This window comes from Gymnoscopelus microlampas (genome assembly GCF_963454915.1).
Source record: "Gymnoscopelus microlampas genome assembly, chromosome: 15".
Lineage (NCBI taxonomy): Eukaryota > Metazoa > Chordata > Actinopteri > Myctophiformes > Myctophidae > Gymnoscopelus > Gymnoscopelus microlampas.
In genome coordinates this window covers 45288825-45314447 of record NC_139952.1, presented here as the reverse complement: position 1 = coordinate 45314447, position 25623 = coordinate 45288825, and the positions used below count along the sequence as shown (strand labels likewise).

General features: G+C 44.2%; 1 protein-coding gene across 1 annotated transcript; it reads left to right on the top strand.

Annotated features, from left to right (window-relative positions):
- The first annotated feature begins 1253 nt into the window (after positions 1–1253).
- fkbp9 (FKBP prolyl isomerase 9) lies at positions 1254–25411 on the top strand. The gene is made up of 10 exons (XM_084079825.1): positions 1254–1855; positions 3705–3850; positions 7189–7378; positions 9320–9465; positions 10404–10593; positions 16746–16891; positions 17513–17702; positions 21268–21413; positions 22473–22636; positions 25201–25411. Exons 1-10 carry the CDS (start codon positions 1626–1628, stop codon positions 25378–25380), a joined length of 1728 nt encoding a protein of 575 aa, XP_083935951.1. The 5' UTR covers positions 1254–1625; the 3' UTR covers positions 25381–25411.
- The last annotated feature ends 212 nt before the right edge of the window (positions 25412–25623 follow it).

Here is a 25623-nt window from a genome sequence, read left to right as displayed (position 1 = left end):
AAAGAAAGAAGGAGTCCCTGGTAGCATAGATGCCTGGTAGCACCGCCTCAACTTGCACCACGTATCCGGACACATCACACCCTGCCCCCGGTCACTGGGCTGGGGGGGGGGGGGGGGGGGGGGGGGTCGCTACTGGAGCTGCTGCTCCTCCCACTTAAATCACTGTTATGTTGTTGTTCTACTCCTGTCCTGGATGGATGCGATGAAGCGGCTCAGTCTCATGTTACATTTCACTAAGTAGTAGTAGACTGGTAGCCATGGTTCACATGATGACGCTCGTCTGTCACAAGCGTCATGGCGGAACTTCAACCTGGTTTTGGCACTTTTTCCATTTACAACACGTACATCTACACAAACGTTCAGATTTCAAATATAAAGTGCTGGCCCCATGGCCACGGATGTTACAAGTTCAAACGAGTTGATTTAAGTAACCGTATCTTCCGTATTGTTTAATAAAAAAACATTTTAATTCGATTGGCGGCAATTTTCTCATAGAGTTACAACGTATCAGAGTGCAGTACACCTCCCAACCGATAGGGTCGCCTAGTTGAAGGCATATGGAGAAAATTCGAAGAAAATGGCCACCAATCAGATTAAAATGCTTTTTATTGAACAATACGGAAGATACGGGTACTTAGACCTGCCCGTTTGAACTTATAACATCCGTGGCCGTGGGTTAAGCACTTTATATTTGAAATTGAACCGTTTAGGTAGATGTACGGGTTGTAAATGGAGAAAGTGCCAAAACCAGGTTGAAGTTTCGCCATGACTGTCATGATATGACAGTCATGTTTCAGGGCTACCTCAGCTCAGTCTCATGTTACATTTCACTAGTAGTAGGCTACTTCCTGAATGATGGTATTAAAATGTATTTGTTTTGTCCCATCTGAATAAATACAACTACTTCTTTACAGACTAGGGATGTTCCCCGACCACTAATTAGACCCCTGGTGACAGACTGGTTACTGAGATCAAAACGTCATAATACCATCCAACCCCCTCCCATTGCCACGTAGAGACATTCCTCCCTGGGAAATAAGAGGGGGACCCCCCCCCCCCCCTCCTACAAAGTTTGTATAGTAAACTCTACTAAACTAAACTAAGATCTCAGATCCCAAAGTGCGATGCCTTGCCTTCTGACCTTTAAAACAGTGAGGAAGGAATGCGCTCTGGGGCAAAAAAAAAGAAAAAGTTTGTACTAAGAGTTTTTTTTAGAGGCGGGGTCCAGAGGGATCTTCAGGACAGTGGAGGAGAGACCCTATACATACACACACAGTAAAAACAACAACCTAGTGATCCTAGTTTAACCCCGAGAGGATACCAAATGGAACCAAACGGACCATTTACACACCGAGGCTGCACTCAGGATTTCACAGTGTACGTTTACCACGTTTACACATCCGAGACGCTGCCAGTGCGCATGAGCAATACGTGGTGCCGCAAAAAGTGAATCTCCCATTCAATCCGGACGGAGAGAGAGAAGAGGAAGATCCACCGAGACTAGATCCCGAGGAACCAACCGATCCGACCCGGGCCACACAGACAGACGGAAGGGAGTGCATTGGTTATTATACAGTCGGGGGGCTTTTGGGACGTTGTAACGCTAGTTTTTCGGGGGTATAAACATGGTTCCGTTGTGCACGGCGCACGGCATGATGTTGTGTGTTCTGTCGGTTCTGGTGGCGTTGTGGCGCTGCGACGGCGGAGACGCGCCCCCGGTCACCGTCCCGTTAGACGACATCCTCATCGAGAAGACCTTCGTTCCGGAGCAGTGCGTGCGCGCCGTGAAAGTCGGGGACTACGTCAGGTACCACTATAACGGCGTGTTCCCCGACGGCAAGAAGTTCGATTCCAGGTGAGTTCTTCTAAACTTTAATACGAGCGAAAACTTTGTGTTTTTGCCTCTGCAGACTTGGCCCTGAAACATCAATATCATGACAGTCATGGCGGAACTTCAAGCGGATGTTTGCACTTTCTCCATTTACAACCCGTACATCAACATACACGTTCACATTTCAAATATAAAGTGCTGACCCCACGGCCACGGATGTTACGATTTGAAACGGGTGGGTCTAAGTACCCGTATCTGCCGTATTGTTAAATAAAATGCATTTTAATCAGATTGGTGGCCATTTTCTCCGAATTTTCTCCATATGCTTTCAACTACGCGATCCTATCGGTTGAGAGGTGTACTGCACTCTTGATACATTATAACTCTATGAGAAAACAAACGCCATTTGCATTAAAATGCTTTTTATTGAACAATACGGAAGATACGGGTACTTGGACCCACCCGATTCAAATTGTAACATCCGTGGCCGTGGGGTCAGCACTTTATATTTGAAATATGAACGTTTATGTAGATGTACGGGTTGTAAGTGGAGAAAGTGCCAAAACCATGTTGAAGTTCCGCCATGACGCTCGTCGTGACTGACCATGGCTACTGCAGACTTGTGTGTGTGTGTGTGTGTGTGTGTGTGTGTGTGTGTGTGTGTGTGTGTGTGTGTGTGTGTGTGTGTGTGTGTGCCCCCGATAGGGAGGGGGGGGGGGGGGCTGTAGTGTAATGGGTCGGCCCTGTGAGCCACGCAAGCAGCAACAGCCACAAGAAGACCAGAGCTGTCTGGTTCTGAGGACACACTACAGGACTATGGTCCTGGAGACACAATAGCTTCCTTCTGGTTCTGAAGACAGACAGATCGGGGTCTGGTTCTTATCAGACATGGTTCTGGTTCTGGAGACAGCTAGGGCTCTCTGGTTCTGGAGACACAGTTCTGGTTCCCGTCAATAGAAGGGATGTCTGATTGTCTAACAACTTGCATAATATTGAAATGATGGCATCTAACGCTCCTCTCCTGAGATTATGATGGTCGAAGCGCTAAAGATAAAAAGTGTCCTGGGCCAACTGCAAATATACAAGAAATGCATTCCAGGTGTGCAGTGCAGTGCACACATTTTGTTTGATTAGTTCATACATGGGCAACTGGCGGCCCGGGGGCCACATGCTGCCCCCACCTTTACTTAATGTGGCCTACAGGTTAATATCGGAATACTGATATATTAGTGATTTCAGCTGTTACAATTCTAGTCTATATTAGTAGTTTAATGACTAGTATTAAAATGTTGTTGTCTTTTTTATGTCCAATGTATTTGTATTTACGTTCATAAAGTTAACATAAGTATAACTAAATGGATTTGAAGTTAAATACACATTTTACTTTTCAGGATTCCAATTAAAAAATAACACAAAAAAATTTGGATTCCAATTAAAAAATAGCTAAAATAGCGTGCGACGCGTTTTGAGCTTGTAGATCGGCTGTTTTTGCTACTTTTGTGTGACATAGAATGGCGGAAAAAGTTAAAATGCGGAGAGACGGTATGCAATGTGGCCCTCTGGAGTGAGTGTGGAAATATTGTGGCCCTCTCCATCATCAAAGTTGCATCACCACTGGACTAGTTAGAGACCAGTTGCCACCAGGCCACCTCTTGGAATAAACACTCCTTGTAGGTTTAGTGTTAATTTAACTCCGAGAAGGTAAAAAAGAATAGTCCCAGGTCATTCTTTTGGTTAAATTCATGCTGAGCATTTTGCTGTGTAATATTGATGACATCGTATGGACAGGGGAATTAATGGAAGACTTTAAATGTACTCACTCACAAACGTGTGTGTGTGTGTGTGTGTGTGTGTGTGTGTGTGTGTGTTCCAGCTACGATCGTGGCAGCACCTACAATGTGTACGTGGGTAAGAAGCAGCTGATCGAGGGGATGGACAAAGCCCTGGTGGGGATGTGTGTCAACGAGAGGAGACTGGTCAAGATCCCCCCGCAGCTGGCCTATGGAAAAGAGGGCTATGGTAAGTGTGTGTTTTCTTGTGTCTGTGATGGTCTGTTTGCCACATAAAGACATCTTTGATTTGTTTTTGTTTTTTTATATACAAGAATGAAACTTCTGTAGATCTAGGGGTGGTGTAGCCTGGTTCCAGACAAATCTGTCATTGCAAAACAAGAATAATGCCCGTACGCAGTAATATTAGTCTGACCATGCCAGGCTAAGGGTGGTGGTGGCTCAGTGGAAATCAGAAGGTTAGGAAGTGTCCTTGAGCAAGGCACTGTGCGATCACCTGAGCAGCACACTGCTGGGTCAAATTATTTGAAATTATTTCCATACCATGTATAATTTGCTCTCTGTTACTTACTGGAACAGAGGGCATATGAAACATAAACAGAACCAGCTCTGGCTTAACGCACAACTCCCAGTGGAACAATGGTGTGTGTTTGTGCATGGAGGAAGGAGAGGATGCTGGAGCTTCATATTGGACTACAATACAATATGTACAGCCTGAGAGGAAGTGGGCCTCTCCCAGCGATCCATACTGAATGATGTCACTGTGACATCATAGACCAGGAAGTGGTTTCTGAGGTGCTGAAGATCTTTCTAAGTAAAGATCCTTGGTTTTAAACATGATAGCCAATACCATGCCTCGCCACTGGTACGGAAAATGGGACCCAAAATGTTCTCCAAGTCCAAGTGGGCGCATCTCCATATGAATTCAGAGAGAAGAGGGTTTAGGGTTAGAGTTACGGCGTCTTGAGTTCCCATAGTCTTTGCTTAGTTTGCATTAACTAACATTACCAACTAACTCCGCTTAATTCTCCTGACAAGGGAGTAAAGGCAGGCACGGCCAGGTGAGGGAGTGGCCTGGAGCCGTAGGGCAGTGGTTCTCAAACTTTTTCATGTCAAGGACCCCCTAATTGACACATATATTACTCCGCGGACCCCCATTTGAAAAGATAAGCCAGGGACCCCAATAAGAGAAGGTTTTTACGGCTCTCTAGCAGTGATTCTCAACCATTTTAATTCCAAGGACCCCCAGTTTGACATGCATTAGGCTACGGACCCCCATTTAATGGCATGTATACCTCTGGGACCCCAATTCACATTGTGAAACCAATGTTAATTTAACTCTGAGAGTGTACAAATGGAACCAAATGGACCCGTTAGGGTCCATTAGGTTCCATTTGTACACTCTCTGAGTTACAGACCCATAAGGGTCCATTTGGTTCCTGTCCATCATTTAGCTGGGGACCCCCTGGAACCCCCTCAAGTACCCCTGGGGGTCCCCGGACCCCACTTTGAGAACCAATGCCGTAGGGCACCCCATCCGAGTTCACAAGCTGTACGAGTTCACAACACGTAGCATTGCATTAAACTTTGTGAGCTTAATTAGTATCATTAGTAACAAGGAAGAAATATTACGCAATATTATAATTTATGTCAATATAAATATACAGTATGAAAAAGGCCATAAGGATGTTTGCAGGGCATTACCCATCATGATGCATTGTGAGGATGGACAGCGGAAGTTGAGTTTTTGTTTGTGGTTTCATTAATTTCAGTAACCTTTTAAGTGGTAGGTTATGATGAGCAGTGACGATAGAATGGAGAAGAGTAAGAAGAATTTGACAAAGCAACATGCGACTGCGGAAAAGTCATGTGTCATGAGGATGTCCGCCACTGGGTATACCCTACACAATAAGTCCCTGAGTCTACAGACTTAGGGAAGGGTGGGATTTGTTTCTTATGAATGTATTTATTTGACACAAAGTGCTGTAATTGTTTAAAAGTTACATACTGTAGTGGTGCTTTAAGGTTAGGCATCGGATAGTACGGTTAAAGTTTAGGTATGGGTTTGGTGGTTAAGGTCAGAGTCAGTAGCGTCCCCAGGAATTACATTTAGGGCAGGCAAGTTTTTTTTTTGCGGGAATCAAAAAACAGCGAAAGTGGCTGTTTTCAAGATGTTTTGGACATTATCTCTGGAACGGAAGGTCCAATCTGCTCAGTTCAAAGGTTGTTGGATGCGTGACTTTGAGGACATTAAGAAGGCAATGACATATTTTCGGGTTATTTGGGTGTTCTAGGGGAGGCGAGATCTTAGTTGGGCAGGCAACCGGCTGTCCTGCCTCTACAGTGGGTACGCCACTGGTCAGAGTAAGGATCTGGATGGCTGGTTATAAATGATATTGCACTTTGTTCGGGTTCACACACTGCGCAATGCTTGCTGGGTATTGTCCTGCTAACTGATCCATTGTAATGCGTGCGTGCGCGTGAATGAGGTAGATAATTGGGGAAGGCTTGTGCAGACAGGTCCAAGCTTCTTTTCTGCAATACTATACATATATATGACTGAGTGACTGAGAGAGAAAAGAGGGAACACAATGTGAAGGAAGAAAAGAAGACAGGAGGGCTTTGCAGGAGGAAGTACAGGAGCAGTGTGTAGGCGTTCAGAGCGCTGCAGACTGAGCTGCCAGCTCACCAGTGTAGCCAGGGTTTAATCACTGCCTTCCTCCTCCTCCTCCTCCTCTGTGCAGCTTGATCCCCCACCACCACCTCCTCCTCCCATTCAAGCCTGTGGAGCCACTGTTCAGCTCGGGACACAGACACCTCAGGAGGAGGTGTTACGTTACATTACGCTGTGTTTTGCTTCTTTTTGTTGTTTTTGGCATGGATCTTCTATTGTGCTTGTTGCATTGTACCACTGATTGCATGTGAGGAGGTGCTGCACTTGGCATTGTTGGTAGGTGTCATGACATTGGCACAGTCTACCTCGCCTGAGCGCACTTCTTCACGGAAGAAGAATTATGCGGGACTACTGTGTGGCATAGATCAGTGGTTCTCAACCTTTTCAGGCTGTGACCCCCCCAAAATAATCATATCCGATAAGCACTTGGAATAGGAGTTGAGGCCTTCAGTTTGATTCGATTCCACAGAAAAAATATTGGAAAAATAGCCGATCTACAAGCTCACAACGCCTCGCGTTGTGAGCTTGTAGATCGGCCATTTAAAAATGTTTGTTATATTTTACGTATTATTTTATATATATTTTACTTATATTATTTAACAATTTGGCCAATGTTTGACCAGTTTTTATAGTATAGTTTGTTGATTACTTTTGATGCAGTAATGGACTTTTTCATTTCATTTCATATTTCTTTTTTTTTTTCCCTTAAATTTTTCGGTTTTAAATGTTTTTTGATTGTCACTTTACTGTCATCTGGGGACCACCCCCCCAAAAAAATCATGTGGGGACCCCCCTCCCCCCCCCCCCCCCCCCCCATAGGTGTCCAGAGTCCGACCCACAGGTTGAGAACCACTGGCATAGATGATAAACCTCTCTCTCTCTCTCTCTCTCAGGTGACCTCATCCCTGCCGACTCCATCCTGCATTTTGACGTGCTGCTGCTGGACGTGTGGAACCCGGAGGACGCCGTCCAGTCCAACACCTACTACACCCCCCCGGTGTGCGTCAGGAAGGTGGAGGTGTCCGACTACGTGCGCTACCACTACAACGGCACGCTGCTGGACGGGACCCTGTTTGACTCCAGGTGAGAGAGTGTTACTGCTGCAGAGTATAGCTCGCCGTGAAGCCTGAAACCCTATTATGGCCTATTATTGTCTCCGCCAGAGGTGGAGAGTATGTTTTCGTTCTTGTCTTTCCGTGTGTCCGTCCGTCTCAGCCAAGCTAACATTGGTCGAGCTTCACGTGACACGTGACAATATGCGAGACGCATGACGAAATAAGATCCTATAAATAGGTGTGTCACTTCAAAAAATCATTTATATTTTTCTGAAGTGAGCTTCCATCAGCCAAGCTAACATTGGTCAAGTGACACGTGACAATATGTAATATAAATAGGTAAGACATTTTCTAGTTATTATTGTTGTCTCCGCCAGGAGAGTTTGTTTTCACTTTCTGAAACTGGGACTAACATTGGTCAAGCCTCACGTGACACGTGACAATACGGTGAAATAGTGTGGTCTGATTGGCTAGTGACGTATAGCGGCCTATAAATACATGTGTCACTTTGAAAGAGTCTGTGCCTCTTTCAAAGTGAGGTAAGACAGGAATAATCACGAAATGGCTGAGAAATGGCGGATACTGTAACAATTGGATAGGACACTTACACAGACAGGACGGATAGGACACTTACATAGACAGGACGGATAGGACACTTACATAGACAGGACGGATAGGACACTTATACAGACAGGACGGATAGGACACTTACATAGACAGGACGGATAGGACACTTACATAGACAGGACGGATAGGACACTTACATAGACAGGACGGATAGGACACTTATACAGACAGGACGGATAGGACACTTATACAGACAGGACGGATAGGACAGTTATACAGACGGATAGGACACTTGTGTCATGTTACTATGACACAGTAACATGTTCTATTTTTTGTAAGAATTAGAACATAAGAATTAGAACATTAGAACACAAGTCTGCTGGCGGAGACTTGTGCTCCGAGGAGCACTTTTTCTAGTTATTATTATTATTATTATAGACTCCACCTCACCCCCTAGCACTCACCTCTTCCTCTTCACCCCCTAGCATTCACCTCTTCTCATAGGGTTCATTGACGCTAGTGATTGATGTAAGACATGGCTACAGTTCCTACTATGCAGACATATTATGTCGGTCACTATGGTAACAAAGGGTGACCAAAGGTTAAAGGAGTAGTTCACCCAACAAATGACTTATTTTCTATCAATTACACACCCCATGAAGCATTGAATTCATGGAGATGTTTTTGTTGCATTCCTAAGCCAATCATTTGATGACAGGAGACTCAACAGAGACTCTGAGTCTCCTACCGGATACATTAGCATCTTTCCGCCCGTCATCAAATTATTGGCTTAAAACAAAAAAATCTCCATGAATTCAAGGCTTCATGGGGTGTGTAATTGATAGAAAATAAGTATTTTTTTTTGGGGTGAACTACTCCTTTTAACGACTTGTGGTCACGGCCCACATGTTGGGAATGGCCGTTCTAGAAAGTCAAGTGCATGGCGAAAGGTTGGCGAAAGGGCCTACTCTGTGTGGAGTTTGCATGTTCTCCCCGTGTCTCCCAGGGTAGTTAATACCCTCACAAAAACATGTAGTAATCCTGGTCACTATACCGCCTCCCCCATGACAGCCGGGGCGCCTGATGGAGGGGAAGGGAACTGGTTGGAATAATGTGTTCCTTCCACGCGCTACGTCCAACCAGGGAAACTCCCCCCTGTCAGGTGACAAGAAGGTCAGTTGGCTCTCATGCACTGAAGGAAGCATGAGCTCGGCCCTGGCCTCCCCAGGCTGTGGGGGACTGGTCTAACGCTGGTGTAGTGCCCAGGATCACTTAGGAAATTGGCACCGGGTGAAAAAAATGGGTTACAAAAATCGCGGGATAAAAATTATTAAGTAAAAAAAAGAAAGTCAAGTGCATAATTTAACATGTGAACGCAACGCACCTCCTCCTCCTCTTCTAGTCACACACGCCTGCGTACCTACGACACCTACGTGGGCATCGGGTGGCTGATCGCCGGCATGGACAAGGGCCTCCTGGGAATGTGTGTGGGCGAGCGCCGCATCGTCACCATGCCCCCGTCCATGGGCTACGGAGAGAATGGAGATGGTGAGTTCACTGCCACTTCATGTTAAAGGGATAGTTCACCCAAAAAAAAGACTTTTCTTTCCTCCAATTTCCAATACTTTTACTTCTACTCCACTACATCTCAGAGGCAAAACGTGTACTTTTACTCCACAAATATTATTTGAAAACTTTTGTTCAAGTTACTTTTCAGATATAAATGATGATATTATGAAACATACATTAACCACTTTAGCCCTATTTTATACCTAGGCTATTTGAAAATAGCCGATCTACAAGCTCACAAGCCGATCTACAAGCTTACAAGCTCACAACGCGACGCGTTGTGAGCTTGTAAATCTGCTATTTTCAAACATTTTACTTTTGGTACTTTAAGTACCTTTTGATGCCAATACTTTTGTACTTTTTTAATTCCGGACTTTTACTTGTAACAGAGCATTTCTATATTGCAGTATTGGTACTTTTACTTAACCCATTAAAACCTGGAACTGTGTCATTTTTAGATTTGAGCTAAAAAGCATTATTTTACACTTTAGGCTATTCAAAAATAGCAGATATACAAGCTCATAGCCGCGCTACGAGCTTGTAGATCTGCTATTTTTGAAAATTCGTGAAAATGTGTGCAAATCTTTGAATATATATATATATTTTTAAAGCGAACATTTTTAACTCAAATCTTTGCTTCTGGGGGGTCCCTGGAACAAAATATTTTGATGGGGGTCCGCGGCCAAATACATATAATTTTGGGGGTCCTTGACATGAAAAAGATTGAGCACCACTGATATAGAAACATACGTTTTTTCAGAAAACTGTTGAGATTTAGGAGACATGTAGAATCGGCTTCAGGTCTCAATGGGTTAAGTAACGGATTTGAGTACTTTTTCCACCACTGTTCTCTGACGTGTCTCCTTGTCGTTCCTCTCACCCTTCATGTGTGTGTGTGTGTGTGTGTGTCCATGCAGGGAGTGACATCCCGGGCCAGGCCTCTCTGGTGTTTGACGTGGTGCTGCTGGACCTCCACAACCCCAGAGACGGCATCACGATCACCAACCAGCATGTCCCAGAGCCCTGCACCCGGAAGACCGTTGAAGGAGACTTTGTGCGTTACCACTATAACGGCTCACTGCTCGACGGGACCTTCTTCGACTCCAGGTGTGTGTGTGTGTGTGTGTGTGCGCGCGTGTGTGTGTGTGTGTGTGTTAAAGGGATAGTTAGCCCCCAAAATGACTTTTTTTCTATCAATTAAGTCACCCCATGGAGACTTGAATTCATGGATATTTTTGAGTTTTTGTCGCATTCCTAAGCCAATAATTTGATGACCGACAGACAGCGGTTACGGCAGGAGACACAAAGAGTCTCCTTTGTGTCTCCTACCGGAACGTCGTCGGCTTCCGAAGTCCCATAGGACCATTGGACCAGCGCTTCTGGTCTCCCACTGCGGAGCTGGAGCGGCGCCTCTTGTGACTGTAGAGCCCGATACGGGAGTGGCAGTCCAAGTCCTGACACTGCTCACATACAGTATGAAGGAGGTAGCAGGTCTTTCAGACCATTTCGTCTGAGAGGAAGAACCCAAAAGCTACAGACTGCAGTAAAACCTGCAAGGAGGGTTTAAAAAAATCCATCAAGGTAGAATGAGACGTTTTTTTGCCTAACAGCAATGATGACGACGCAACGCACAGAAGAATGGCCACTTCTGGTCAGACGAAGGAGGAGGAGCCAGGCCCGGAGTCAACCCACAGTGCAGACAGAGCCTCTTAGAGTCGCCAAAACTTGGTGTTAACATCTCACCTGCCACCCTAAACCCTAACCCCCTCATTAGCACTGTCTCTTACTCCCCTCAAGAGACAGTAGGGGCTGTAGCGCGCCACTTGGACACAGACCGGTGTCTGATCAGCCTCGGTCGGGTCGCCTGGAGCATAGATATGTATAAAGGCTAGTAGATGACTCACCCACGCTGCTGGCCAATGGAGAACGACGTCTTGCAACAGTCATTCATAACATTATGTCTATGGCCATATATTATTGAAATAACCATAGCGTGCTCAATTCTCATCCGATTTTCAAACGGTTTGGTTTGTTGTAAACACCAAAGACATGCTTAATGTTATTTTCATGTAAAATCCATGATTATAATTATAAGCATGCAGTATCATAACTACATCTTTGGTGTTTACAACAAACCAAACCGTTTGAAAATCGGATGGAAATTGAGCACGCTATGGTTATTTCAATAATACATGGCCATAGACCAGGGGTCTTCAACAGGGGGTCCGGGACCCCTAGGGGGTCCTCAGAGTTACTACAGGGGGTCCGCCAAATCTTCGTGTGATATGATTTTTTTTTTTACCTTAACCACTTGAACCTTAGCATCCCTTTTCTGAGGAGAACTTTAGCCAAAAATAGCAGATCTACAAGCTCACAACGCCTCGCGCTGCGAGGCGTTGTGAGTATTCACCTGTTTCCTAGTGTGTTTTCCACTTCCTGTCGATTTCATTGGATATCATTGGTCATCTGACCAGTTTCATTGGATTTCATTGGATCAAATCGACAGGAAGTGGAAAACACACGGCCTAGGAAACAGGTGAATAGGTGTAGAGGGGAAAAAACGGTTAAAAAAAAGAGTTTAATCTGACACACACAATATAGAGGGGGTCCCTGCTTCATCTCTGTCTCAGCTAGGGGGTCCTTGGCCTGAAAACGTTGAAGACCCCTGCCATAGACATAATGTTATGAATGACTGTTGCAAGATGGCCGCGGTTGAGCTGCGCTTGCGACGCCCCCCTTGAGCCATCTAGCCTTTATATATATATCTATGGCCTGGAGGGTGTCTGTTGCGAGACCCGAAACACTCAGTGACTCGGGGAAACAACACTGATGATGTGTCCAAGTTAGTGCATCAGTAGATGTATTTATTTACAGACAGGTTTGTAGTGCTTCTGTGGGCCCTCTTCTCATCCCACTGAAGCAGCAGGTGTTCTTCAAACCTCTGCAGCCCCTTCTGGGGTTCAAGCCTCCAGATGTCTCTGTTTTTTTTGCTGAGGCTTCCCATGTGGTTGTGTCTATGTTTGTGGCTTTTAGGTCTTTGTATCGCGCTAAAAAAAAATATCCATGAATTCAAGTCTCCATGGGGTGACTAATCGATAGAATTTTTTTTTTTTTTGGGGTGAACTATCCCTTAACCCATTGAGACCTGAAGCCGATTCTACATGTCTCCTAAATCTCAACAGTTTTCTGAAAAACGTATGTTTCTATATCAGTGGTGCTCAATCTTTTTCATGTCAAGGACCCCCAAAATTATATGTATTTGGCCGCGGACCCCCATCAAAATATTTTGTTCCAGGAACCCCCCAGAAGCAAAGATTTGAGTTAAAAATGTTAGCTTTAAATATATATATATTCAAAGATTTGCACACATTTTCACGATTTTTCAAAAATAGCAGATCTACAAGCTCGTAGCGCGGCACTCGGTGCCGCGCTATGAGCTTGTATATCTGCTATTTTTGAATAGCCCAAAGTGTAAAATAATGCTTTTTAGCTCAAATCTAAAAATGACACAGTTCCAGGTCTTAATGGGTTAAATGTATGTGTTTGTCAGACTTCTAAATCCACTGCTGCCAGTTGCACCACCAGTCTAACTGTAAGCTTCTTGAGTTCTCTAGGTTCTCTATATGCACTCTGAATTAATACAAGGCCTGTCATCAAAGGATGACACACGTTTAATCCCCAGTTCACGTATGATTATTTTGGGGGGTCACGGTTGAGAACCACTGCCATAAACAACTGAAAAAAGCGTTGACGCAACTGAACTCCCATTTTGCCGTTGAAAAGACATATGGTCGTGCTCAGTGATGAAGCATTAGGTCATAATAACTCTTTGTGTTTCCACATAAAAAAATGGTTTTGGATCGTTGAACTTAACTGGTATTCACTGTATGATGAAAGGCAATGTGTGCCTGCCCTGCTGTTACTCGTTTTGTCCACAGGGTGGCATCATCTCCTCTCATAAACCAACAGGGCGAGTAAAAGGAGATCTGCACCTTTTTTCTTCATTGTGTGATCTGTGATGCAATCCATTTATTTATAGACATCCTGCATGTGACAGTTCTCTTTGCTGCAGCTGCAGGAACAGAAATGAAACTTTCAAAAATGCTCCTGAGTCCAGCCTTCACGATGCCGCTGTGTGTGTGAGCCCAGTTCATCACGAATGTTGAACCATTGGAATGCATTACAATTTGTTATGGCATGTTATGGTGTCAGAGCCAGTGTTGGGCAGTTCTAACTCATCACTAAGTAACTCATCACTTCATACAATTTACAACTCAGGCGTTTAGCAGACACTCTTAACCCATTAAGACCTGGAACTGTGTCATTTTTAGATATGAGCTAAAAAGCATTATTTTACACTTTGGCTATTCAAAAATAGCAGATATACAAGCTCATAGCGTGTAGATCTGCTATTTTTGAAAAATCATGAAAATGTGTGCAAATCTTTGAATATATATATTTTTAAAGCGAACATTTTTAACTCAAATCTTTGCTTCTGGGGGGTCCCTGGAACAAGATATTTTGATGGGGGTCCGCGGCCAAATACATATCATTTTGGGGGTCCTTGACATGAAAGAGATTGAGCACCACTGATATAGAAACATACGTTTTTCAGAAAACTGTTGAGATTTAGGAGACATGTAGAATCGGCTTCAGGTCTCTAATGGGTTAATCCAGAGTGATTCAGTAAGCAAGGTAAACACAAGGAGACAGTGTTGTGCCTCTGTAATCTAGGACAGTGGTTTTCAACCCTTTTCATAGCAACGTCCATTATCTATTCGGCATTTGACCCACGGACCACCGTTGGATAAGATTTTGTCCAAAATTCCATCCATGCTGTATTGATGTTGGTTCCATAGGAGAGATAACAGGAAAACGTTGATCAAAATGACAATTCTTTAATTAAGTAATGCAGATGTTTAACAATGATTTAACTCTTGAGAGCGTAAAATGAAACCAAATGGACCCGTAAGGGTCCATTTGGTTTAATTTTACACTCTCTAGAGTTAAAGAAGATCTATAAGGGTCTCATGTGGTTGTCAACTCTCCATCATTTAGCTGGGGACCACCTGGAACCCCCTCAAGGACCACTGGTGGACACCGGACCACTGGTTGAGAACCACAGATCTAGGATCACGGGTTAAACCAAGAACCTAGCATCAGTCTCTAAACGTTATAATATCCGAAAATAAATGAAAAATGAATAAATCGAAACTCAAACTATAGGATGCCAGGTCAACACATGAACCTGTCGTCTGTCTAAATAACACGCTGTCTAAAAGTCACAGCCGTGTGGTTTGTAAGAAATATGCGTGCATCTTTGTTGTTGCAGTTGTTGGCCGGGCTTCAAGGTCACCCAGCTGCCAGATAAGGCTTTTTAGAATGTGGTTTCACATGATGTCCACTTTTATCTCTTACCTCTGCCTCCCACGGCCAGTCAGTCCCTCTGGACAGTCCCTCTGATATCACGCTCATTTCACCATCTCACACTGTTACATCACAGCTTCCTACTGGCCCAGTAAAAGTCATTTTGTTGTTACTGCTATAATTATCATTATATGTCTCCGCCAGGAGACTATTGTTTTCGTTCTCGTCCTTCCGTGTGTCCACCAAGCTGACATTGGTCAAGCTTCACGTGACACGTGACAATATGTTGAAAGGGTGTGCTTTGATTGGCTAGCGAGACGCATGATGAAATAGAGTCCTATAAATAGGCGTGTCACTTCAAAAGATCATTTATATCGTTTGAAGTGAGGTAAGACAGGATTAATCAGGAACAGTACTGGCGAAGACCTGTGCTCCGAGGAGCACATTTTCTAGTTATTATTATTATGAATAACAGTTGTTGATGGTGTTGGTAGTAGTAATAATTGAAGCCAGGGATTCTCAAATCCCGTGTTGAGGGTCATACAAGTAAAGAAATGCATTCTTGAAACTAAATAAGTGAAGAACCATGGTGGTTACAGTATGGAAACCACTATGGGCCATAACTGGGCCCTACTGAGCCGCGGACGGCCTTTTTGCATGTAGTTGAAGCGTAAGGTGGCGGGGGGGGGGCGGGTGGGGAGAGAGTCAGCGCGCTGAAGTCAAGGCACAGACGGCTGTGTTGTTGACGGACAACGGATGCACGCTTATGAGAAACAATGAAAATAAAACCTGGCAAAACAGTTGCGTGCATTAGCGCAAGATGAGGATAAAGGAAACATTCAGTCTAAATGTCCAGTAATTTGCACGCGAAAAGGAAACATTAATGTCCAGTTTGCTAATTTACAACTACTGTGCCAGATAATCACCAATAGAGTTAAAAAAAAGAAAAAAAAAACGTTTCAGTCATTCAGTCCGACTTCACTGTAGCCTATAGTAGCCTTTTCATAAATTATATTTGTATTAGGCTGTCCTGAGTGTTTATAATATTTAGAGAAATGTAAAGTTTCAAATACAAAAGTATTGGTAGTAGTTGCGAATTACTGGACATTTAGACTGAATGTTTCATTTATCCTCATCTTGCGCGAATGCACGCAACTGTTTTGCCAGGTTTTATTTTTGTTGTTTCTCATAAGCGTGCATCCGTTGTCTGTCAACAACAGTAGTCTGTGCCTTGACTTCAGTGTGCTGACTCTCTCCCCACCCCCCCCCCCCCCCCCCCCCCGTCCCCTTGCGCTTCAACTGCATGCAAAAAGGCCGTTCGCTACTGAGCCGGCCCGAGGCTCGGCCCGGCCTGAACAATTACCATACTTTTAGGCCCGAAAAAAACTGAAAGGTGTCATTATGTGCTTAATGTCCTTTAAGTCATGCCATCCAACAAGCTTTGAACTGAGCAGATTGGACCTTCTGTTCCAGAGATAATGGCCAAAACATCTTGAAAACGGCCACTGTCGCTGATTTTCTATCGCCGATTTTCGATTGAGCTTTGGCCATTGTCACCCGTTCTTCTTTAATGACACGGGCTAGGAACGTCGGACGGCGACAAACTAAATGCCTGAGTAAAGTTAACTTTGAGCTGCATCCAACGCATCCACTGCCATTTCGGTCGGCCTTACCGTTAGGCCGCTAGGGGCAGTTGAATTTCCTTTTTTGGGGGTAATGGATTTATTTTTTATTTATTTCTTGGCCTCGGCCCGACTAATTAGCATAGATGTTGGGCCCGGCTCGGCTCGAAAACGTCGGGTCGGGTAGGGTCGGGTTCGGGCAGAATTTGAGAACTCTACAACGTATAACTGATATATATTTGCTAACCGTGTTGTTCGTTTGTTTCACAGCTACTCTCGTAATCGCACCTACGACACCTACGTGGGGAAGGGCTACGTGATCGCCGGCATGGACGAGGGTCTGATCGGGGTCTGCATGGGAGAGAGACGCACCGTCATCATCCCACCTCACCTCGGATATGGAGAGGAGGGCACAGGTGTGTGTGTGTGTGTGTGTGTGTGTGTGTGTGTGTGTGTGTGTGTGTGTGTGTGTGTGTGTGTGTGTGTGTGTGTGTGTGTGTGTAAGACACAAAGATATGGCTACCTTGCAGACATATCTTGGTCATTAGTTCTCATGTTTTTTGTTACTCAGGCTTGTTTTTCTTGTCCACAATGTTAAGAATGTAATTTAGATAGCATGTTATTTAAACACACACGCACACACACACCAAAACCTTAACTCAATTTCTGCCAATCACGCATAAATGCGATCTATTAAATAGCGCACTTGGCCGCCAAGATCGCATAAATGCGTTCTATTGAAAAATTGGAAAATAAATTGGAAAAATTTGACCCAAAGACCAAGGAGATATGATTTTTCGAAGATCTAGACTCCCATCCACTTCCTTGTTAACTCAAAACTTAAAAATTCTGTATCTCAGCTCCTGAGTACTTTTTTAATTTCAATGAAAAATCTCTGGCAGAAAATAGCAAAAAATCTGAAATAATTAGGGCAGGCTAAGTGTTAATGTAAACACCTGAACTATCCCTTTTTAAAGACCGCAGTCTATAAAAAAACGTTATGACTTTTGTCATTATTTTCTGCTTCTTTCCATCAGGCACTAAGATCCCGGGTTCGGCCGTGTTGGTGTTTGACGTTCACATCATCGACTTCCACAACCCGTCGGACAGCGCGGTGACCGTCACCACCCACAAACCTGAGCCGTGTGACAAACTCACCAAGAAAGGCGACTTCGTGAAATATCACTACAACGCATCGCTGATGGACGGCTCGCCTATCGACTCCACGTGAGTGAAGCCCTATGCAGGCCCAACATGAGGTTCTGTATGGAGACACAAAGGAGGCTCTTTGTGTCTCCTACCGCATTGGTTCTCAAAGTGGGGTCCGGGGACCCCCAGGGGTCCTTGAGGGAGTTCCAGGGGGTCCCCAGCTAAATGATAGATTAGGCACCAAATGGGCCCTTATGGGTCTGTAACTCTGAGAGTGTACAAATGGAACCAAATGGACCCTAACGGGTCCATTTGGTTCCATTTGTACACGCTCAGAGTTAAATTAACATAGATTTTACGATATAAACTGGGGTCCAAGAGATAGAAATGCCATTAAATGGGGGTCCGTAGCCCTAATGCATGTCAAACTTTGGGGTCCTTGAAATTAAAATGGTTGAGATTCACTGCTAGAGCCGTAAAGAAATCTTCTCTTATGGGGGTCCCTGGCATATCTTTTGAAATGGGGGTCCGCGGGCTAACAAGTGTCAATTTGGGGGTCCTTGACATGAAAAAGTTTGAGAACCACTGTCCTACCGGAACTGCTGCCTGTTATTTTCTACCAGTAATCGATAGAAAATAAGTTTGGGTGAACTATCCCTTTAACTCATTTTCACAGGAGGGGTTTTCTGTTTGTTTGTGGAATGTGTGGGAGAGATTACTTTCACCTCAGGTGAAACCACGGTCATGTTGGCACGGTTCCCATGCTAGTCCCACTGACCTGTGCTCCTATAAAAGTAGCATAGATTAGAGAGTCTCTCATTCACCACCAGTGTTGCCAGAGTTTGTGAGAGAAATAAGCAACCAGGTCTATGAAAACAAGCCCAAAAGAAGCGACTAACAGGCCACACGAGCACTTTAAACCTACAGTACATTGGCTATTTGAAAATAGCAGATCCACAAGCTCGGAACGCGTCGCATCTATTTTGAGCTTGTAGATCTGCTATTTCCCCCAAAAAATTGAAATGTGAAATATTTTGAAGATTTTTGAAAACATTTTAACAACACAAATCTGGAACGGGGCTCCCTGGCACAAAATATTTTCAGATGGGGGTTAGGGAGGGACAAATACATATTAATTTAGGGGTCCATGATGACATGGAAATGTTTGAGATCCACTGGTTTAAACAACATTATGATGCAAGCCCAAATAAGCAACTACACTTAAGAAAAAAGCCCCAAAAAACGCAACCCGCAACTACCAATATTTACAAGCAACTTTACAGAAAAAGAAGCCCAGAGTCGCTTATAATAAGCAGACGTGGCAACACTGCACCACCAGCCTATAAAACGCATTGATATGTATTAAATATTAGCAAGGTTCCCATGCTATGCAATGACCTGTGATCCTATCCAGGCTGAGTGATCATAAACGCAGCACATCTCGTCTCGCATTCACCACTATCCTATAAAACCCATTGAAACATTCATGTCACGTTAAACATTAGCAAAATTACCCTTTGATGTTTGAGTCGTGGCCGGCAGCCAGTGGGCGTTCTATGACTGTTCATATCCAGTTCAAGTGAGGTGTCACTCAGTCTTACTAGTGCACAGCAATAATTTCACTTCCACATGACCTGTGGTTTGTTTGTTAGGACAGCAGAGTCACTGCCCATATTTCGCCGCAGGCTGAAAACCCACCTCTTCAGGAAACACTACCCTTCCTCTCTGCCTGGCCTACTTGTTGTTAACTAGTTGTACGAACGCTTGTTTTCTATTGTTGTACTGTTTATTGGATCTTGTTTAGTCGATACACTTATTTGTTTTAGCTCATGCTCATTTGATTTAGCTATTTTGTCTCATCTGTTTAGGGGAATAGGTAGCTGATATATTGCACTTTTACCTTAGCGCTAGGTATACTCTTGGTTGCTTGTTTTTGCAGAAAATGCACTTAAGACTTCTGGTGATTAGTAGTTTTCGTTCCCTACCTATGTTGAATACACTTATTGTAAGTCGCTTTGGATAAAAGCGTCTGCTAAATGACTGTAATGTAATGTAATGTTTTAACCCTACAGTAGTCTGTTCATGTAAAGTCAACTTCAGGCCAGGGTGCTCGTTAAGCAAGGCATAAAGAACAGTGAGCACGTCATTACCGAGAAATAAACCCCCTCAGGTTAAGTAGAACTGGACCTCGTCGAATCACCCTGTTGCTTACTTAAAGAAGTCTATTATTTTGACGCAAAATATAACAACATAAAGAAAAACATCACATGGATGCACCTGGGACGTATCATCAGTGTTGTAGCCTGGGGGTCGACGGGTGTTTCGGGTCTCGCAACAACATACACCCTCGCCCAGGTGACCCAGCCGGGGTTGATCAAGCCCCGACTTACGTCCCAGTAGCTACCCACGGTCAGTCCTCTTAGGGAAAGACAGGGCCACTCAGTCCGCTTCTGCCGCTTCTCCAGAACTACTCTGCCGGGTCTGGGGGAGAGGAGAGGTTCTGGCACATGGAGGGACTAGGCCAGGGATGGGCAACTGGCGGCCCGCGGGCAGCATGCGGCCCGCACCGTCACTCAATGCGGCCCCAGGCCAAAATCCCCACTCTTGAAATCACAAAGAAAAACAAAGTAATCTAAACATATCCGAAATGGTGAACTATTGCCTTCAGCTGTTCCAAACATGCAACTTTCCATGAACCATTTTAATTACAACAGTCCACCAGTAGAGCGCTCTCTTGTTTATTTTAATAGAAGCCTTATTAATTATAATTCTAGTGTTCATTTTTGTATATTTTTAAGCCAAGGTTACAGCAATACTCTGAAAGGCATACTCAGGAATGTGAAGTTTTGTTTAGCAGTACAGCTGTAGTAAGTTGATAGACGCATTACTAAATGCTAAATAAAAACAAAGTTACAACGAATAATAAATGTTAATATCCCTTATTTCTCACATATGTGACTATTATGGGCTTTTTGAGTAATGGGGTACTACTCCTAAAGTCCATTAGATTATGCCAGGTCTGTTTATGTCAGTTATGTGTACCCAGCCGTACCCAGCATTACATTTCTTGTAAAAATGTCAAATACTGTCAGTGTCAATACTACACGATAGTGTACATCAACATCACCAAAATGGATTATTCAGTTACTGAAATGTACCGACAATTCAACTTCATTTCTATCGGTCAACTAATCCATTGGTTCTCAAAATGGGGTCCGGGGACCCCCAGGGGTACTTGAGGGATTTCCAGGGGGTCCCCAGCTAAATTATATATATAGGAAATAGGAACCAAATGGACCCTAACGGGTCCATTTGGTTCCATTAGTACACTCTCAGAGTTAAATTAACATTGATTTTACAACATAAATTGGGGTCCCAGAGATAGAAATGCCATTAAATGGGGGTCCGTAGCCCTTTTAAACTGGGGGTCCTTGAAATTAGGTTAAAAATTGTTGAAAATCACTGCTAGAGCGGTAAAAATCTTCTCTTATGGGCGTCCTTGGCATACCTTTTCAAATGGGGGTCCGTGGGCTAATAAGTGTCAATTTGGGGGTCCTCGACATGAAAAGGTTTGAGAAGCACTGAACTAATCCATTGACTGTATTGATAATTGCTCCTCTTCCTCTCTGTCCTTGACGTAAAGGCACAACTATGGGAAGACGTACGACATAGTCCTGGGAGCCAACCAGGTGGTCCCAGGGATGGAGGACGGACTGAAGGACATGTGTGTGGGAGAGAAGAGACATCTGATCATCCCTCCTCACCTGGGCTATGGAGAGAGAGGAGTCAGTAAGTCATACACACACATACGCGCACACGCACACGCACACGCACACACACACACACACACACACACACACACACACACACACACACACACACACACACACACACACACACACACACACACACACACACACACACACACACACACACACCTCCTCACCTGGGCTATGGGGAGAGAGGAGTCAGTAAGTCACACACACACACACACACACACACACACACACACACACACACACACACACACACACACACACCAGGGATTCCGTTAGCCGGTATTTACCGGCCATTGACCGGTAAAATGTTTACCGTAATTTTCGCACTATAAGCCGCACCTGAATATAAGCCGCAGCAGCTAAATTGAATGATTTGTACATATATAAGCCGCACTGGACTATAAGCCGCGGGTGTAAAATCCCTAGATTTAGGAGGTCCCCTAGTGGCCGTTAGCTATAAAAATCCATAGATAAGCCGCACCGTTATATAAGCCGCAGGGTCAAAAAATGGGAAAAAAGTCGCGGCTTAGAGTCCGAAATTTACGGTAATTGGCCGGTAATTATAAACACATGTTGTCAGAGTACAGAGTTGTCAGAGTACATGTTGTCAGATTACTGAGTGCAAGTTGCTTTGGGGGCCAATCTATGATGTCAGAGATTCCTGGGATTTATAGATGGATAATAAAGTTTAAATTTGATTGTGGCTTGATAATGGAAAAAGAACAGTTCGTTATATCAAGTTTTCACACTAAACAGCAGTTCTGGGGCCGATCTCAAGTCTGTTTGTGTGGTAGGTCGACAAAATGCCGTGCTGGGAGTGTGAACAGTTAAGATCTCCAAGCCTCCGGATATGGAGGAGCTTGCCTATCTATCGCTGGTGCTTGTGGGTCACACCTGATATGAAATGGTATTGTGTGTGTGTGTGTGTGTGTGTGTGTGTGTGTGTGTGTGTGTGTGTGTGTGTGTGTGTGTGTGTGTGTGTGTGTGTGTGTGTGTGTGTGTGTGTGTGTGTGTGTGTGTGTGTGTGTGTGTGTGTGTGTGTGTGTGTGTGCGTGCGTGCGTGTCACAGCTGATGAGGTTCCAGGCAGTGCGGTGCTGGTGTTTGACATTGAGCTGGTGGAGATGGAGGAGGGTCTCCCTGACGGGTACATGTTCATCTGGAACGATGACGTCTCCCCGGACCTCTTCACTGAGATGGACAAAGACCTCAACCTGCAGGTGGAGCCCTCTGAGGTAGGCGGCGTCATAATTAGAGTGCATGCTTTTAGACCCCTCAGCCGCCTATATGCTGTTGTCTGCCTTTCCTAATTTCATCTTTCCTATCTTATCTTTTGTGGAAAAAATCTATCCACAAACTAAAGAATTTAAGGCTAAGAGTTGACCTAGTTGACCACACTATTCAACTAAGACCACCAGAGAATAACTTGCATACCCAGACTCAGAGACACCGGTACACAACTTTCAAGGCGATGCATTCTTTTTTTTTTTCTTCGGCATAACGCCGAAACGTGTTACCAGAAAATGGTAACTGATTGACTGCAAAGTGAGTGTCTGCAAACCTTCATTTTGGAGTGCCGCCTCGGTGGAATTCATCTCATTGAGTTAACCTTATCAGCTGAGTACCCACGCCCAAGGCAGGCAGAGGACGCGCACGCAGCTCACCTTTTTTTTTTTTTTTTTGCAAAATATGTTTATTGCTTTTTTAATAAACATACAAAATACAAACATAAAATCAAACTATAAAACCGCTCAGACACAACCTTATAAAATACATTGAGAAGTGTACAAAGACAAAGCAAGAACATTATTGAAGGAAACCCCTCCTGGCCATCGATAGCCTCTTAACAAGCCTTAACCTTAGCCTCTTAACAAGGAAAGGGAAGACACCATGTACATTAGAATAACATTGGTGAAAACGCTAGTTACCAGTGGCACGAAGACATTAGCTAAGACAAAATGCTGACATACAGGGAGGCTAAGGCTGGTATGGAAATGCCCCAAGCACAGTGGCGGACAGCGTAGGTCCAATATAAACTAAATATGGATCCCAGATCTTATAGAAAGTGTCCAACTTGGAATGCAACATTTTTTTTTTTTTTTATTATTATTATTTTCCCCTCCATAGATTTCATAGGCAGCTTCATAGACTTGTTTCACAGCACTATCATTTTGGATTCATGTTAATTTCACTCTGTACTTAGTCTGCTCTTTTTCCCCCATACCAAACCACTATGCCGAAAATAGCAGATCTACAAGCGCTCAACGCCTCGTTGTGCTCTTGTAGATCTGCTATTTTTGGCTAAAGTTCTCCTCAGAATAATAGGGATGCTTGGTTGAAGTTGTTTGTGTAAAAATCACACAAATATTCGGCGGACCCCCTGTGGTAACTCTGAGGACCCCCTAGGGGTCCCGGACCCCCTGTTGAAGACCTCCGATGTAATGTATTCACAAGGGATACAATCCATTATAATATTATGCCACCATCTTTTGGATGGAGCAACGTCCTTCCAGATCCAGAACAAAAGAATATTCTTTCTAGCAGCGAACGTTAGCAAGTTGAATAACTTAAATGTTTGACATCGCTGTCTGTATATTGTTGACATTTCCAGCTGTAGGTGTTTTGCATCTCTTTGCCCTCTTTGTTCAGGTCCTGTTAGAACCAATGGGCAGAGGGTTGTGGTCAGACCCTATAGTCATCTATCAGCCACTAGATACACTATGGCTGACGTTGTCTTCGTCAAATTTACATCTTGTGCTCATCAAATTTACATCTTGTGCTTTTCCACCTGATGCTCTGTCATGCATGCACACATGCACTTTCATTCACACTGCTGTTACTAAGGCACGTGACATTTATGGGCAAATTCTAAGACAACGAAATTCCTTTTCTACTTCACTCTCCTATGTAGCCTCTCCCATTTCACCTCTCCTATCTCACGTTTACAATCTCATTTTTATTGTTTGGATCTTGTTTTTCCTATCTGACCTCTCCTGTCTCGCCTCTCCTATCCCATTTGTTCCTATCTTGACATTTATATCTCACCTCCTAACTTTTTACTCTCTCGTTGTCCTTTCTCGCCTCTTCTATCTTGCCTTTTCCTGTCTCGCCTCTCCTATTTCATCTTTCCTCTCTTAACCCATTAAGACCTGGAACTGTGTCATTTTTTGATTTGAGCTAAAAAGCATTATTTTACACTTTGGGCTATTCAAAAATAGCAGATATACAAGCTCATAGCGTGGCACCGAGTGCCGCACTGCGAGCTTGTAGATCTGCTATTTTTTAAACATTGTGCAAATGTGTGCAAATCTTTGAATATATATATTTTTAAAGCGAACATTTTTAACTCAAATCTTTGCTTCTGAGGGCCCCTGGAACAAAATATTTTGATGGGGGTCCACGGCCAAATACATATAATTTTGGGGGTTCTTGACATGAAAAAGTTTGAGCACCACTGATATAGAAACATACGTTTTTCAGAGTACTGTTGGGCTTTAGGAGACATGTAGAATCGGCTTCAGGTCTCAATGGGTTAATGCATTTGATGTATTTATTATGTGTATTATGATGTATTATCTTGTGTCCTTGCTTACTGTAAGTCCCTCTGGATTAAGAGCGTCTGCCTAATGCCTAAACTGTAAACTGTGAACTGTTTGGTCTTCTCCTACGCACCTGTCACCTTTTTGTAGGTGTGCAAGAGACTTGCTTTTGCTCTCTGACCTTCCCGTTCCGGTCTCTTGTCTAGTCTACTGTATCGTCACTAAAAGCAGCATGTTTCTACTTCCTCCTTCCTCCCTAGTTCACCGACTACATCCTGCGGCAGGTGAACGAGGGGAAAGGGCGCCTGGCGCCCGGCTTCGACCCGTACCGCATCATCGACAACATGTTCTCCAACCAGGACCGCAACCAGGACGGGAAGATCACGGAGGACGAGTTCAAGCTGAAGGCGGACGAGGTGGTCGATCACGACGAGCTATGACGACCTTAAAGGTCTGTTCTCAGGTCGACGGTGGAGGGGGGGGGGGAGAGGGTTGGGGGACAGATCCAATGATTTGGGGACAGTTGTCGGGGGGGGGGGGGGTTAAAGGAATGATAATGGGGCCGGATGATAACGATAGATATGTACACGTGTTACACACTGTACGGTGAGGTTAAATGCTAACGGTCAATTTATGCTTTGAGCATCAAGTGTCTCTGATCCTTATGAGTTTTGAGCAGTCAT